At 62.1% G+C, this 16,253-nt stretch overlaps 3 protein-coding genes across 4 annotated transcripts in view; all 3 read right to left on the bottom strand.

Moving 5' to 3' along the window:
- Window positions 1-535: 535 nt before the first annotated feature.
- LOC121337182 (acrosin-like) lies at window positions 536-5,972 on the bottom strand. Its single transcript, XM_041407081.1, has 3 exons — window positions 2,930-5,972; window positions 882-1,121; window positions 536-746 (listed from the first exon to the last, which is right to left on the bottom strand). The coding sequence occupies exons 1-3, from the start codon at window positions 2,962-2,964 to the stop codon at window positions 536-538; spliced, it is 486 nt and encodes a 161-aa protein (XP_041263015.1). The 5' UTR covers window positions 2,965-5,972.
- A 270-nt stretch (window positions 5,973-6,242) lies between these two features.
- On the bottom strand, window positions 6,243-7,471 carry ATP6V1F (ATPase H+ transporting V1 subunit F). The gene is made up of 2 exons (XM_041407075.1): window positions 7,113-7,471; window positions 6,243-6,856 (listed from the first exon to the last, which is right to left on the bottom strand). Exons 1-2 carry the CDS (start codon window positions 7,268-7,270, stop codon window positions 6,655-6,657), a joined length of 360 nt encoding a protein of 119 aa, XP_041263009.1. The 5' UTR covers window positions 7,271-7,471; the 3' UTR covers window positions 6,243-6,654.
- Window positions 7,472-9,293: 1,822 nt separating this feature from the next.
- The window catches only part of FLNC (filamin C), a 29,044-nt gene continuing 22,084 nt past the window's right edge, over window positions 9,294-16,253 (bottom strand). For both annotated transcript variants that reach the window (XM_041407076.1, XM_041407077.1), the window contains 11 exons: window positions 15,938-16,090; window positions 15,716-15,838; window positions 14,574-14,834; window positions 12,994-13,263; window positions 12,454-12,591; window positions 12,027-12,142; window positions 11,512-11,641; window positions 10,954-11,130; window positions 10,538-10,756; window positions 9,862-10,071; window positions 9,294-9,533 (listed from right to left, as the gene is read on the bottom strand). In XM_041407076.1, the coding sequence (XP_041263010.1) occupies window positions 9,346-9,533; window positions 9,862-10,071; window positions 10,538-10,756; window positions 10,954-11,130; window positions 11,512-11,641; window positions 12,027-12,142; window positions 12,454-12,591; window positions 12,994-13,263; window positions 14,574-14,834; window positions 15,716-15,838; window positions 15,938-16,090 (1,985 nt within the window). In that variant the 3' untranslated portion in view covers window positions 9,294-9,345. The remainder of the gene's footprint in view (window positions 9,534-9,861; window positions 10,072-10,537; window positions 10,757-10,953; window positions 11,131-11,511; window positions 11,642-12,026; window positions 12,143-12,453; window positions 12,592-12,993; window positions 13,264-14,573; window positions 14,835-15,715; window positions 15,839-15,937; window positions 16,091-16,253) is intronic.

Raw genomic sequence — 16,253 nt, 5'->3', positions numbered from 1 at the left:
GATGTGGCCATGGCTCTTGTATGTGTGCGTGTCTGTGCACAAGATGCTGCATTCCAGAGAGCTGGATACACACACACTCTAAAACATCATGGAATCATGGAATGGTTTGGTTTGAAAGGGACCATAAAGGCCACCCACTTCCATGGATAGGGACACCTTCCACTGTCCCAGGTTGCTCCAAGTCCTGTCCAACCGGGCCTTAGACACCTCCAGGGGTCCAGGGGCAGCCACCCCAGGGCCAGCAGGAATTGTTCGTGAGCAGGGACCTCACAGCTGATCCCGTTCCACAGCATGCCCTCCCCAGGAATGGACTCCTTCCCCAGCCCGGGCTGCTCCGAGCCCGGCCCCGCTGCCGCCCTGCGCCCGGACTCTGTCTGTGCCCAGCCCGTGTCCCCGGGGTGCCCAGCTCGCCCTCGGAGCACACGTGCTGTTGGGAACTCACCTCTGGCAAAGTTCCAGCCGGCGATGTAGCAGGATTTCAGCTCCGAGACCCTGAGCGAGGTGTCGGGCACGCAGCCCAGCTGGATGTTATGGCTCAGGGACTGTGGGGGCTGCTGTGGGGAAGGGAGGGGTGGACTGCGGACAGGCTGTGCTGTGTGTGCTCCACCAGGGCAATGTCGTTCCTGGCCGTGGCAGGCACGTAGTGCTGGTGCACCAGGAGCCTCTGGATGCGTCTCACCACAGCCTCAGTGCCCGGCTGGCTCAGATCTGTGGCCCCCATCACCACATCCCATGTGGAGACACCCCTGGGGAGCAGATGGACAGAGGGCTGACAGGGAGCCGAGCCAGGGGCTGCAGCAGCCCAGCATTTCCCGTCCTTCTGCTGTGAGCTGGGCACCTGCCCGTGCTCTGGGGACATCTCTGTCCCTGCTGTCTCTTACCCGGCCCTGGCGAAGCAGTGTGCGACCGTGAGCACCCACTGGGAGCTGAGGAGGACACCTGAGCACATGTGCCACGTGCCGTTCTCCCAGGTGGCCTGGACGCTGACGATGCCGGGCCAGGCCCCTGGCTGGACACTGCTGCCACCCACACGGGAATTGCCAGCAGCAGAAGCGGCAGCGTCGTAGTCGAGAGCAGCAGAGCTGTGGTCAGAGGCCATGGGCCGGAGCCCGCAGGTCCCTCTGGAAGCACAAAGCCATCACTGCCCTGCTCGGTGGCTGCTGCAGCTGCTCAGGCTGAAAGTCCCGCCTGGTCCCTGATCAGCAGCAGGGCCAAAGAACCTCGAGAGGCATCTTTCACCACAGTTCTGCCAGGGAAGTCCCCAGGTGTTCCTCCAGCTCCCTCCCAGAGCCTGGACAGCGGTCTGCTGGTTCACCTACATTCATCTTTTACATATGTTTATTTTACATATCTATTTCAGAAAGGCACCTGACTTTGATTAAATACTTTGAGAAATGAAAGTTTACATTTTTTCCTCCATAAGTTCATAAGTACTTTGTGGGAGGATGGCTGAGGGTAAAAAGATAACAGTATGAAATTATAAGGGAAAATACAGTTGCTGCTCTCTGGATGGAAGGCAGTCAGCATGCCTGATCTCCCTCACACAGCACAACCAAGAGAATCCCCTGCCGCCCACGCTATGGGATGAGACCAGGACAGGAGGGTTCTGGGCTGGGTTATGTCCAGCTCCCCATCCACCAGCACCCCCAAGTCCTTCTCCCAGGGCTCATCCATCTGCTCATTCCAAGCCTGGATGGATTCCAAAGTTTCCCCAGGCACAGCATCTGCACTTGGTCTTGTCAAACATCATGAGGTTCTCACAGGCCACAACTTGGGCCAGTCCAGGTCCCTCAGGGGGCAACCTGCCCCACTCAGCTTGGTGTCACCTGCAAACCTGCTGAGGGTGCACTCCCTCCCTTCATCCTTGTCACTAACAAAGATATTAAATTCTTCCTGCACATCTGTGGTGCCAGGTTCTCCCTTCCCCTTTGGGTGGGACATCACAGGGGTGTTGGACAGAGTGTGGCCAGCAGGGCAGGGGGGTGATCCTGCCCCTCTGCCCTGCCCACGTGAAGCTGTTCTGGGCTCCACAACTCAGGAAAGACAAGGAGCTGCTGGAGAGGGTCAAGGAGGCCACAAAGATGATTTAGGGTCTGGAGCATGTCTGTTGATGAGGAGAGACTGCAGGAGGTTTGCCTGGTTAGTCTGGAGAAAGCTGAGAGTGGATTCCATCAATCCATACAAATATCTCAAATCACAGAACCACAGAATCAGTTACACTGGAGAAGCCCTCCTGGACCATTGAGTCCAACTCTGTGCCTGGTCTCCACTTTGTCCACCAGACCAGACCACTGAGTGCTATGTTCAGTTGTTCCTTGGGCACCTCCAGGGACTGGGACTCCATGGGGCAGCCCCTTCCAATGCCTGACCACCATTCCATAAAGAATTTCTTGAACTCCACCCTGAACCTCTTCTGGCATAACTTGAGGCCGCTCCCTCTTGTCCTGTCCCTTGTTGCCTGGGAGGCTGAGCCTCCCCTGGCTCTGCTCTCCTGTCAGGGAGTTCTGGACAGTGAGAAGGTTCCCCCTGAGCCTCCTTTTCTCCAGGCTGAGCCTCTCCAGCTCCCTCAGCTGCCCCTCACAGGATTCACCCTCTAGGCCTTTCCCAGCTATGTTGCCTTCTCTGGACACACTCCAGCCCCTCAATGTCCTTCTTGAACTGAGGGGCTAAGAACTGGATACAGGACTTGAGGTGTGCCTCACCAATGCCCAGTTCAGGGGGACAACCACTTCTTCCCCACCAGCTCATTTTTAGGCACATAGGGACAAGATGCTCCTGCAAGTTAAAGGTTTCCTTCTTGATGTATACCCAGCCTTCCTGGGATCCTTTGTTTTTAAGGGCTGCTTCCCAAGGGACTGTCCAAATCAGTGTCCCAAACTGGCTGAAATTCACCCTCTGACAGTGCAGTGTAGAGGTTTTGTTGACTCACCTTGTTACTTCACGGAGGACTGAAAATTCCTTCATTTCATGGTCACTGTGCCCAAGATGGCTCCAACCACCACATCTTCCAGCAGCACCTCTCAGTCTGCAAACAGCAGCTCCAGCAGGGCCCCACCCTTGGTGGGCTGCTCAGCTACTGACTCAGAAGTTCTCTTCCACACATTCCAGGAGCCTCTCAGTCTGTCTCCTCTCCATGAGCCATCTAGCAGGTTAAAGACCTCCACAAAAACAAGGGCTGGCTACCACAAAACATCAGCCAGCACTTACCTCTTCATGCTGGTTGTGAGGTCTAGAACAGACCCCCCACCAGATATCTGCCTTGCCAGCCTTCCCCTTGATTCTCACCCATGACCAGTCGGCCTTTTCATCACTGCCACCGAGCTCCAGACAGCCAAAACCCTCCCTAATGTACAGAGTCATCACACCACATCTCCTGCCTCACCTGCTCCTTCGGAAGGGCTTGGAGCCATCCACTGCAACATTCCAGTCATGGAGTCATCTCATCACAGTTCCATGACAGCAACTACATCAGAGCTTTGCTGCTGCACCATGGCCTCCAGCTCCTCCTGTGTTGCCCACACTGCTGCATTGGTGTAGATGCACTTTAGCTGTGCCATCAGTGTCTCCCCAGCACTGGCCTGCTGCCCCCAGCTTCATTTCTAGGGAGTGTGCTCTCATCCCCCTCTCCCTTCAAACCTACTTTAAAGCCCTCTCAATCAGCCTTGCCAATTCACGGGTTGGAACCCTTTTGCCTCTTCTAGAGATGAACACATCTACCTCCAGCCTGGTGCTATACACACCACCTCATGTTCAAAAAATCCAAAATTCCACCAATGGCACCAGTCTTTAAAGCTACTTTTTGATCCCATGGGTTTTCCTGTTCATTTTGGCATTCATCCCTACTACCAAAGGAATCAAGACCACCACCTCTTGTACCTTGTGCTCTTGTCCCTTCAACCAGGCAAGCCAGTGCCTTGAAGTCCTTTTTTGTTACCCTGGTACTTTTCTCATCAGGACAATGAGCAGTGGGCAGCAACTGGTGGGCTGAATTAGAGCAGGGAGTCTCTCAGCAATGTCCCTTGCGTGGGCCTCAGGGAGGCAGCAGACTGTGGGATGGGTCTGCTTGGCATACAGGTCCTCAGCCCCGTTCAGAAGTGAATCACACACAAATACCCTTCTTTCTTTTTTCTTTAATAACTGTAGCTGTGATCTGTCTGACTGACTGCACCGATCTGGGACACCCACCAAGTAGACTTTCTTCTCCACTCTCAACTATCTCTCTCAAAATCCAGGACCTCGTATCAGTTCTGTAAGGGCACCTGGGAAGGCGAGGGAAGCCAGGAGGGGATTCTGCTACCTCCCTAAGCAGGGACCTGTTTCCATTCCCCAGCTTTTAGGTCTCCTCTTGCCTGATGGCAAGAGGGCCAGGGCTGCTCTGACTCTTGCTGAGCTTTCATGCACTGCATTTCTCTCCTGGATGGAAGGGTGCAACTCCCCCAGTCTGTTTCTCCTTGGCACTCCTTGATAATCCTCAGCCTCCCCACCTCCCCTGTAAGATCCCCCGCCTGTTCACACTGCATGCAGTGCTGTTTCCACTGTCCTCCAGCAGCAACAGTAGGCTCAGACACTCCCTGCAGCCCAGTGCTTCTTGGGGAGCTCTATATGCTCCTCCCCACTCCTGCCAGCTATGGCTTTTGTCAGTGTGTGAACTACTGCTGGGTCTAATCAAGTTGGACAAGTGAAAAAAACAATCCCCACCTGAGGAGAGCACACCTCAAGAGTCAGGGGGGTGGCTGTGCCCTCCTACAAATCCTGCTGCTTGAGCTGCCACGCCACGTCCTGCTGCTCCACGTCCCATTTGCCTGCCCCAGTCACCACACTCTGAGTCACCTGCACGGCCTGGAGCCATTTCAATGTGCCCCTACTCCTGGCAATGCCCCCTGTGTGCCTGACGGGCTGCCAGGGCTCCTGGGTCCACGTGCAGCTTTGGACTGCTGCTCACATGTCCACACTAATCCCTCAACTGAGGGGATTGCCCCAATCCATACAAATATCTGAGGGGGGATCCCACCAACCCCAGACCTCCCCAGGTTATGAGGATGGTGCCAGACCCAGCCCCGTCCTGCCCAGCGACAGGACAAGTCAGGCCCTGAGCTCCAACAGTCCCAGCTCAGCACAAGGCACAGCTTCCCTCCACCATGGAAAGGCCAAGTCCTGGGAGAGCTGCCCAGCAGGGTGAGGGGTGTCCCTCCATGGAGACATCCTAACCCACCTGGACAAGTGTCAACTGCTCCAGGTGACCCTGCCCGGGCAGGAGCTGAGCTGGATCATCACCAGAGGGCCCTTCCCACCCACACTGTTCTGGGATTCTGTGTGTGATAAATGTGTGTGTGTGTGTCTGTGGTATGTGTGAGACACCTGTGTGAGAAACCTGCGTGTGGCACATCTGTGACAACTGTGTCCATGCCCACCCGTGCCCACCCTCGCCCACTGCATGTCCCCAGCACGGCCACCACCCAGGCCCCCCAGAGATGTGGGTTTCCCCTCAATGCCCCTCCAGGTGTCACCCCTGTCTGCAGGGGCACAGCAGGGGCTGCTGAGGAGGTGGGGGGCCATGGGGACAAGGAGGCTGGGAACAGAAACAAGGGGGCAGAGCTGGGTGGACGGAGCCCTCAGGCCCTCAGACCAATGCCCTCAGGCCCTGTGGGGCACGGGGGGCTCACCCTTGCTGTCCCCCCGAGGGTGGGGGTTATGGGGGAGTCTCAGGGTGCTCCTGTGCCCTGAACCCTCCATGTCTCTGTCCATGGGCCACGTCCCCAAGTCCCCCCCCATTTCTGTCTTCCCCCCATCCCTCACAGCACCCCACAGAGCAGAGCAGAGCAGACAGTGAGTGGTGTCAGCACATGTTGGGGACACTGGCAGGAAGACACATGGGGGACACAAATGACAGGGGCACTGGGGAAGGACAATAAATAACCATCCCCCCAGGTTCTGCTGGGGCTGAGGAGGCTGGGGAGGAGCTGGGGGAACGGTGACAAGGTCACAGAGACTACTCCCAGTGTCCTTGGGGTGTTCCTTTCCTCCCCCACAGTGTCCCTCCCTGCCTACAGGCAGGACCTGGCAGGATTCAGCAGGATACAGTGGTGGCACTTCCCCATCACGGGACACGGCTGGGACATAGTCACGGGTCACCCTCAGGGCCCCTGTGGCAGCCCCAGGCACCCTCAGAGACACACCAGGTTCCCCGTGTCACCCTCAGACCCAGGGGGCAACCACAGCCCCCCAGCACCAGAAGGACACCCTGGGAATGCCAGGGACCCCCCAGAAGCAGCCTGGGATGGGCTGGGGACCCCCAAGCATGGGGCACAACAGCCCCAGGTGGGCTGGAGGCCCCTGGGTGGGTTTCCCTGGGGTGGAGACCCCCAGGCCTGGCTTATGACCCCATGGGATGCCTGGGGCTGATCTGGGGTACCCGAGAGGGCTACAGATGTTTGAGGGTGAAGAAGCTGGGGGAGTGGTGGAGGACTGTTTGGGGTGGCTGGGAAGGTGCCGGGGACTGTCTGGGGGTGCCCGTCGCCCATGGGGGGCGCAAAGAGGCCACGGGCGCTGGGGACAGTTTGGGCTTGCACACACGGGGGGTATTGGGGAACTGCTTGGGGGAGCTTAGAGGGGGATTTGGGGGGATTTGGGGAGGGGCGGGGGCTCCTGGGGGCTCTATCGCAGCTCATCGGGTGCGAAGAGCCCCCGGGCGCGGCGCAGCACCGAGTCCCGGGCCGGGTCGTAGGGGTGGTCCTTGGAGGGGATCTCGAGCACCGCGGGCAGCGCCCGGGCGTGGGCTGCGACCGCCGGCCGGATCTGCTCCGCCAGCGCCTGCGAGATCAGGATCATGCCCACGTCCTCCCGCGCCAGGAAACCCCTGCCAACGGGAAAAAGGGCGAGTGAGGGGCACAGAGCGCCGGCCGCGGGGCCCCGGTGCCCCGAGCCCTCCCGGCACCCGGCCCGAGACTCCAGCCAGCCCTCTCCCTCCCCTCCAGGAGCCCCGCGACCCCCAGAGCCTGCCTGCATCCCCCTGCGAGACCCCCTCGGGACTCGCACGGCCACCGGCGGGACCCCTCAGGCAGCCCCGACCCTTACTGCCCCCCGAGCCCTCCCGGGCCGCCTTCCCCACACACCGGAACGTCTCCTCGATCTCCGCCAGGCTTGTTTCCTTCTCCACCACCAAGAAGTTGGGCCGCCGGTGCTTGTCCAGCTCCCCGATGCCGCCCAGCAGAAACCCGGTCACCGTGTCCTCGTCGCCCATCACCGCGATCAGCTTCCCGCGGCCCGCCATGCCCGGGGCCCGCTGGGAACGGAACCCACCGGGACAGAGACCCTGGGAAAGCCGCTGCCGGAGCCGGCGAGGTGGGGACGCGCCGCCGGGAGCGGCTGTGGGGCTCGGGACCGGCCGGGACCGACCGGAACCCGCCGCCGCTTCCGGGTTCCGCCGCCGCCGCCGCCGCTCGCGGAGCGCCCCGCCCGCCGCTGCCCGGCAACGCGCGAAGCCCCGCCCACCAACGTGGGGGGAGCCTCGCCCCTGCTGGCCACGCCCCTCCGTGCTCTCGTCCCACCCCCTACCGCCGGCCCCGCCCCGCGTCGCGCGCATGCGCAAAGCGCCGTGCCCTTGAGGGGACGCGGGGCGCTCCCATGCACAGCGGCCCCTACCGGACGGCACGGGCCCCGCAGGAACCCCGGACCACGCTGGCCGGGACCCCTGACCCCCCGGGCCCCCCAGGCTGCCGCTGTTTGCCATGGAATCCCCTTGGACCCCCTGAAATCCCCCGGGCCCTCCAGGCTGCCGCTGTTTGCCATGGAATCCCCTTGGACCCCCTGAAATCCCCCGGGCCCTCCAGGCTGCCGCTGTTTGCCATGGAATCCCCTTGGACCCCCTGAAATCCCCCGGGCCCTCCAGGCTGCCGCTGTTTGCCATGGAATCCCCTTGGACCCCCTGAAATCCCCCGGGCCCTCCAGGCTGCCGCTGTTTGCCATGGAATCCCCTTGGACCCCCTGAAATCCCCCGGGCCCTCCAGGCTGCCGCTGTTTGCCATGGAATCCCCTTGGACCCCCTGAAATCCCCCGGGCCCTCCAGGCTGCCGCTGTTTGCCATGGAATCCCCTTGGACCCCCTGAAATCCCCCGGGCCCTCCAGGCTGCCGCTGTTTGCCATGGAATCCCCTTGGACCCCCTGAAATCCCCCGGGCCCTCCAGGCTGCCGCTGTTTGCCATGGAATCCCCTTGGACCCCCTGAAATCCCCCGGGCCCTCCAGGCTGCCGCTGTTTGCCATGGAATCCCCTTGGACCCCCTGAAATCCCCCGGGCCCTCCAGGCTGCCGCTGTTTGCCATGGAATCCCCTTGGACCCCCTGAAATCCCCCGGGCCCTCCAGGCTGCCGCTGTTTGCCATGGAATCCCCTTGGACCCCCTGAAATCCCCCGGGCCCTCCAGGCTGCCGCTGTTTGCCATGGAATCCCCTTGGACCCCCTGAAATCCCCCGGGCCCTCCAGGCTGCCGCTGTTTGCCATGGAATCCCCTTGGACCCCCTGAAATCCCCCGGGCCCTCCAGGCTGCCGCTGTTTGCCATGGAATCCCCTTGGACCCCCTGAAATCCCCCGGGCCCTCCAGGCTGCCGCTGTTTGCCATGGAATCCCCTTGGACCCCCTGAAATCCCCCGGGCCCTCCAGGCTGCCGCTGTTTGCCATGGAATCCCCTTGGACCCCCTGAAATCCCCCGGGCCCTCCAGGCTGCCGCTGTTTGCCATGGAATCCCCTTGGACCCCCTGAAATCCCCCGGGCCCTCCAGGCTGCCGCTGTTTGCCATGGAATCCCCTTGGACCCCCTGAAATCCCCCGGGCCCTCCAGGCTGCCGCTGTTTGCCATGGAATCCCCTTGGACCCCCTGAAATCCCCCGGGCCCTCCAGGCTGCCGCTGTTTGCCATGGAATCCCCTTGGACCCCCTGAACCCCGCCGGGCCCCCAGGATACCCCTGTTCTGCCGTGGAACCCCCTTGGACCCCCACAGGAGTCGGGCACTCTGCTCCAGACCCTCCCAGGCCGCCTCCAGTGTTCTGTTCCGGACCCCACCATCTCCCTCCGGGGCCTCGTAATCCCATCCTGCAGCCCACAGAATCTCCCCCACCCCCCAGGACCAGGATGTCCTGCTCTGGAACCCCCAGGCCCCACCATCCTGCCCCAGACCCCCAGGGCCACCCCCAAACCGTTCTGTGCCGTTCTGCACACCCCACAATTGCGGTGTCTTGCCACACCTAGACGCAGTGTCCTTCCCCAGTGTCCCCAGCCCCCAGTCACCACTCGGACCGCTGCTCCTCTCCCAGTGCTTTATTGCCAGGCCCGCGACCCCCGCACGCCGGGGCCCTCAGGCCGCAGTGACACGGAAGGGGCTCCCCGGGACGTCGCGGTCCCCCCAGCGCAGCAGCAGCACGTACTCGCCGCGCTCCCGCACGCTGTAGGTCACCGTGTACACGCGGTTCCCCTCGTGCTTCACGTGCACCTCCTCGCACGGGGCCTTGGGACCGTGCACCCCCACCAGCAGCATGTTTGTGCCTGGGGGGACAGGGGCAGGGTGAACCCTGAGCTTGACACCCCAGGGTCGCCCCAAACTTCCCCCCTGCATCCCAGACCCTCCACCAGACTGCCCCACTCACCCACCCCCTCCCCTCCCAGGGCCCCCAGGCCCGCCTTTAACGCTCCCCATCCTTTCTGAAGACTCCCCAGAATTCCCTGAACACCCCACAGCCCCACCACTTCTCCTCCCAGCCCTCACAGGACTCCCCTAGGAGCCCTGGAGCGCTCTGCTGAGCCCCCACCTGCCCTTCCAGCCCCATGCCCCCTCCCAGCCGCCCCAACCCCCAGGACCCCCAGCGTCCCTCACCGGCCTTGCTGCAGTCCACGGTGAAGTGGTTCTTGTGGCCTAGGCGGGCGGCTGCCAGCCCTGGCCCCCGGGCCACCACCTGCCCAGCGTCTGACGGGGCCTTGGTGACCCCCCCAAAGGCGGGGGGGCCCCGCGAGCCCGCCCTCACCACCGGCTCCACCAGCACTGTCGAGGTCTCGTGCAGACTGTGCCCGCCCGACAGCCGCGGGCCTGGGGAGTACCGGGGGACACAGTCAGCCCCCACCCAGGGACACCCCCATCACACCGTGCTGGGGGACATCTTTCCAGGACAACCCCCCTCCCCCTGGGACCCCCATCATGCCATCCTGGGGTTCCTACACCACGTCACCCCCAGGACCTCCTCCCATCATGTCACCCGGGGGTCCTGCAGGGTGGCCCTCCTGCAGCCCTCCATCATGCCCATCATTGACCCCTTGTCACCCCACACTGGGGACTCCTGTGTTCTCCTCCCCCAGTCTCCCTTATCCGTGCTCCCCATCCCTGTGTCTGCCCCCACCCCATCTGTACCAGTGACCTTGGCCTTGAAAGGGCTGCCCATGATGTCCCCATGTCCCACTCAATTCCCGTGTCCCCAGTAGTTCCATGTTCCTCCCTGCCCCCATGTCCCTCCCAATACCCATGGCCCCTCTCACCCCCATGTCCCCCCAGTTCATACCAGTGACCTTGGCCTTGAAAGGGCTCCCCACGATGTGGTGGGGGCCACCATACTTGATGGAGATGAGGTAGTTGCCAGGGGCCATCGGGGTGTAGGTGACACGGTGTCCCTCAGGGACCTCAGTACAGTCCAGCTCCACTTTGGAAGGGCCATCAATGGTGACAGCCAGTGCTCCTGCCCCTGCATTGGCTGTCTTCACCAGGAACTCTGAGGGCACCCCTGGGACATGGACATGGGGATGTCATCACGGGGAGGACACCAGGACACCATTGTGGTCACCATCCACGGCCACGTTCCCATCATGGCAACATCATGGCCACATCTCCATCGTGGCTCTGTCCCCATCACCATTTCATGGCCGTGTCTCTCCCCACCCCCCTCCCACAGCCCTGTCCCTGTCTCCACAGCAGTGTCACCTGTGCGGCCACCCTCGAGGCCCGGCCCAAAGGCAGTGACGAGCCCGGGGTCCCCGGCCTGGCTCTGCTCGCCCACGCGGATGTTGAAGGGGCTCCCGGGCACGTGGCGCCCGTTGAAGCGCAGGTCGATGGAGTGGACTCCGTTCTCACGCGGCAGGAACCCCAGGGCATACCGGTCTGGGGGACACAGACATGTCACCGTGTCACCGCGTCCCTGTGTCCCCATGACCCTGTGTCCCCATGTCCCCACACCCCTGTTCTTGCACAGCAGGAACCATATCAGGGGGGCACAGACACGTCCCCATACTCCTGTGTCCTGTGTCCCCACATCCCTGTGTCTCCACACCCCACACAAGAACCCCAGTGTGTACTAGTCTGGAGGATGCCATCATGTCACCATGTCCTGTGTCCCTGTGTCTCACTCTGTCCCCATACCCCTTGTCCCCATGCTCTCAAGCCCCATGTCCCCACATCACATGTCCCCGTGTCCTGCACCCTGTGCCCAGCACCCCACATCTGCAGACCCGGTGTCCCCGCGGTGTCCCCGCGTCCCCTCACCACTGTCCAGCTCGGACACGTAGCACTCCTCCACCACCCCTGCTGGTGTGTGCACTTTGGCATCGATGACGCCGCGCGCCCCGTTCAGCTGCACCGCGAAGGACGCTGGCTGGTTCACTGCCACTGTCTCCTGTGGGGACACCACAGTGGCATCAGGGACAGGGGGGACAGGGGGACATCGTGAATGATGCCAGCTGGTTCACCCCAGGGAATGGGGGGGACACGGCTGGGGGGCAGTGGGGCAGGGGGAACCATGGGGCCCAAGGGTGACACAGGGGTGCAATGTGACACAAGGGATGTGAGACTGGCACCAGAGGGGGTCCCAAGGCTGGCACAGAGGGAGAGAGAAGTGGCCCCAGAGGGTCCAAGGGTGCCACAGCAGACCCAAAGGTGACATACAGTGGGCATCCCAAGAGTAATAGGGGCTCAGAGCAGCCCAAGAGTGACCTGGGGACCCAGAGGGCATCTGCGGGCCCAGGGGTGCCCCAGGGTTTCACAGGGGCTGTCCCCAGTACCTGCAGGCTGGTGACAGTGAGGCGTCGGGCATCATCGGAGTGGGAGGCGACAGGGACAATGAAGGGGCTGTCAGGGATGTGCTCCTCGTTGAACTTGATGGACACCTCGTAGTCACCTGGGGGACAGGGGACAGTCAGGCAGGGAGCCCCCACACAGGGACACCTTCCCTTGGGAACACTGTTATGTGGGGACACCCATGCACAGAGACACCACTCATGAAGACACCCTCCCTTGGGGACACCTGTGCAGAGAGACACCTTTATTTGGGGACATCCTCCCATGGGCACACCATTAATTGGGGATACATTTGCATGTGGGTTCCTCCTCACATGACAGACCTGTGGCCCCAGCCCCAGGCTGAGCACCCTGGGGGATGTTAAGGGTGGATGGGGTGGTTGGGGGTGTTGGGGTACAGCCCCCCCTCACCTGGCTCCTGCACCAGGTAGGAGACGCCACAGGAGCCGTCCTTGCGGTCCTCAAAGGAGATCTCGGCCTTGCTGGGCCCCTCGACAGCAATGGAGAGTCCCCCCGCGCCCGCCTCACGCGTCCAGATGCTGAACTCAGCTGGGGGGGTCACCGGGGTCACCCTGGCCCTCAGTGGCACCCCAGGATGGTGACACCCAGCACAGACCTGCACCCACCTCCCCATGGCACCCAGACCCCCACAAATGAACCCACATCCCACCCATAGAACACAGAGCACCTATGACACCCCCCCATTGCCCCCACACCCAGCTGTACCCAAATCCCCCATCACAGCACCCGGAGCCCCCAAATTTCACCACCACCCCACACACACAGAGCACCTACCCCCCCCCATTGCCACCCACACCCCCAATAGCATCCAGACCCCACACACATCTCCCCAAGAGCACCCATCCCTCATTGCCCCCGCATAGCCACATACCCATGACCCCCAGAGCCCCCAGGCCCCCAGCATGCCCCACACCTGGCAGACCCACGTACCTGGCGTGCCGGCCACAGCGCGCTGCAGCCCGGTGCCCCCCGCGCGCACCTTGTGGGCGCCGCCCTCGCCCAGGGGCCCCACGGTGAACTGGAAGGGGCTCCCGGGCACGTGCTGCCCGCGGAACTTGACGCTGACGGTGTGGGCGCCTGTCTCCTGGGGCACGAAGCGCACGCTGTACACCCCCGCGCCCCCCGGCACCACCTCGGCCTCGCGCCGCTGCCCCGACGGGCTCAGCACCTGCGCCGACAGCTCCTGCGCTGACGCCTCGCCTGCGGGCACGCACCACGTCACCCTGGGCACCCAACACCGCCGGCACCCCAGCGGCACCCCAGCTCCCTATCGCCACGGCATCCCAGCTCCTGCGCCAGCGCCTCAGCTGCGGGCACACACCATGCCACCCTGCAGCACCTGGGCACCCCAGCATCACCGCATTGTCACACCACCACTGCGCCACTGTGGCACCCCAGCACCCCAGCACTATATGGCACAATGTCATCCTGTCACCACATCACTCCATCATCCTGTAACCCGGGTGCCCCTGCACCCCAGTCCCTCTGCACCCCATTTCCATAGCACCATGTCACTATGGCACCTCAGCACCTGTCTCTGGGGCACCCTGTCATCCTGCCACCATGGCATCCTGTCACCCCATCAAGCCATCACCCTGGCACCACAGCACCCCTGCATCCTGTCACCGGGGCACTGTGTCATCCTGTCACCCCAACATCCTGTCACTCTGATACCAGGGCACTGGGGCACCCCATTGCCCCATCACCTTCTCACCATCATCTCAAGGGCTCCCTGGCACACTAACGCCCTGCTACCCCACCACCAGGGCACTCTTGTCACTGTCATCCCACCACCCTGCCACCAGTGTGCCCTGACGTCCCAACACCCACCAGAGTCCACGTACACCCCCCACTGGGTGCACCCCACCCCACCAGCGTGCTCCCTCATGCACAGGACACGTGCACTTGCCAGCGTGCACACACACACATTCACACACACTTCTGCACACACATGCACACGCCCTTGTGGGACTGCACACCCATGCTGAGGGGACCCACAGCCCTCTGGGCTGAGCACACAGGTGTGAACCTGCCTGTGCAAAAAGCCAGAGTTGCCCCCACCTCTGCACACATCCCCGTGTGAAGGGCTACCCCCATCAGCACAACAGCCCCCACGCATGTGCCAGGGAGTCTGTCCCAGGTGTGTCCTGGGCACACGCAGGTGGGCCCTTGTGTGAGCACACACAGCCATGTGCAAGGGCACTCCCATGGCAAGTGTGCCCAGCTCTCATGCAAGCCCACATCCCTGCACGCCCAGCCCTTGTGCAAGCACACACCCCCGGGCCTCACGTGCACCCAGCCCTTGTGCAAGCAGAGCTCTGTGCAAACACACACTGGCGCTCTGGTGCACCCAGTTCTCATGCAAACACACTTCCCTGCGCTCACACACCCCTCGTGCAAGCACGGTGCCCTGCACACCCAGCCCTGGTGCACACTCGCTCCTCACGCACACGCAGCTCTTGTGCAGTCCCCCATGCACACGCCCCGAACAAGCCCGGTGCAGGACGCACCCTCGTGTGCGCGCGCAGGGGCTGCGAAGGCGCCGATGCCCTCGCGGGTCCCGAAGGCCCCGAAGGCCCCGAAGGGCTCCGGGGGGGCGCGGGGGAAGGCGCCGCCCACGCGGGTCGATTCCTCCACGTGCACCTCGCGCGTGGTCTCACCGCCGCGCGTCTTGCTGATCTCAGTGCGCTCCGTGCGTGTGTACGTGTGGCTGCTGCGCGTGAAGGTGCGCGTCAGCCGCTCCTGCGCCGACACCATCTGGAACCAGTTCCCTGGGGAACACCCCGCGGGGACACAGGGACAGTGCGGACACGGGGACACATGGGGACCACAGGATGTGAGCACGGAGGGGGAGCAGAAGGGTGCACAGAGGGGTGATGGGGACACAGGAGGATATGGACAGACATGGGGATGAACGGACAGAGGGATGGATGTAGTGATGGGAGGAGACATGGATGAGTGGAGACATGCAGGGATGGAGACGAAGATGGATACATGGATGATGGAATCACGATGGGTGGAGATGTGAGTGGTCACATCGTTGGAAGTTGAGAATGCAGGGAGGGGTGGAGCCAAGGGGGGATGAAGCCAGAGATGGACAGGTGGATAGGTGTGAATGGACACACAGACATGTGGACGGAGGTATCAGTGCGTGGTGGCATGCACAGTGGGATGCAAGGACGCAGGCACACAGAGGGACACAGACATGGACACAGACACATGGTGGGAGAGAAAGAGAAAGCAAGGAGAAATTAGAGCTGGAGTGGCTGAGATGTGTCTCCATTCCCATGGCCCACAAAGCAGGAGGAGGAAGAAGATTAGGATGGAGAAGGGAGAAGAAGAGGAGGAAGAGAGGAGGATGATGGAGGATGAAAGATGAGAAGAGGAGAAGAAAGAGGAAGAGGAGGAAAAGAGGAGGAAAAGAGGAGGACAAGGAGGAGAAGGAGGGAGGGTGAGAAGAGTAGGATGGAGAAGGCAGAAGAAGAGGAGGAAGAGAGGAGGATGATGGAGGATGAAAGAGAAGAGGAGAAGAAAGAGGAGGAGAAGGAGGAGAAGGAGGGAGGGTAGGAGGAGGAGGAGGGAGGAGGAGGAGAAGAAGGAGGAGGAGGAGGAGGAGAAGGAGGAGGAGAAGGAGGAGGAAGGCCAACCCTACCTGGGATCTTAAGGTTGAGGTCGCAGGTGCTGCCAACAGTGGCGATGGAGGGCGCCTGCCGCCGGCGTGTGATGCTCTCCTTCATCCGCCCCTCACCCGTCACCTTCACCGTGAAGGGGCTCCCTGTGGGACACAGTTACCTCAGGGACCCATTACCCCCTGGGGGTCCTAGAACCCCTCCCCACCACAATCCTCTGTCCCCCATGTTTCCCCCAGCCCCACCTGGGACATGTTTGTCAGCAAACTTGATGTTGATGATGTAGTTGCCGGGCTCGGTGGGGCAGTAAGTGACTTTGCAGGTGCCATCCTCCATGTCCTCACAGTTAATGTCCACCTTGCTGGGGCCCTCAATGGACAGGCCCAGCCCGCCGTAACCTGGGTGGCCATGGGGACATGATCAGAAGGGTCCCGTGGAGGCTGTCCCTGTCCTGGTCATGGTCACTCCAAGGCCACAAGCCCAAACTGTCCATGGTCACCACCCAATCTCAGTCATCACCCCCATCCTGGCCATGGCCATGCCATGGTCACCACAGCATCA

The sequence above is a fragment of the Onychostruthus taczanowskii genome, unplaced genomic scaffold, assembly GCF_017590055.1.
Source record: "Onychostruthus taczanowskii isolate IOZ18803 unplaced genomic scaffold, ASM1759005v1 scaffold251, whole genome shotgun sequence".
Taxonomy (NCBI): Eukaryota; Metazoa; Chordata; class Aves; order Passeriformes; family Passeridae; genus Onychostruthus; species Onychostruthus taczanowskii.
This window is presented reverse-complemented; position numbering and strand designations above follow the sequence as displayed.

Excerpts from the sequence above, each read along its gene's own strand:
- LOC121337182 (XM_041407081.1), bottom strand. The coding sequence starts at position 2,964 with ATGAAGGAATTTTCAGTCCTCCGTGAAGTAACAAG. Across the intron at positions 1,122-2,929 it reads GTCCTCCGTGAAGTAACAAG|AGGGACCTGCGGGCTCCGGC; the intron begins GTGAGTCAACAA and ends TTGTGCTTCCAG. Across the intron at positions 747-881 it reads CACTGCTTCGCCAGGGCCGG|GGGTGTCTCCACATGGGATG; the intron begins GTAAGAGACAGC and ends TCTGCTCCCCAG.
- ATP6V1F (XM_041407075.1), bottom strand. The coding sequence starts at position 7,270 with ATGGCGGGCCGCGGGAAGCTGATCGCGGTGATGGGCGACGAGGACACG. Across the intron at positions 6,857-7,112 it reads GAGATCGAGGAGACGTTCCG|GGGTTTCCTGGCGCGGGAGG; the intron begins GTGTGTGGGGAA and ends TCCCGTTGGCAG.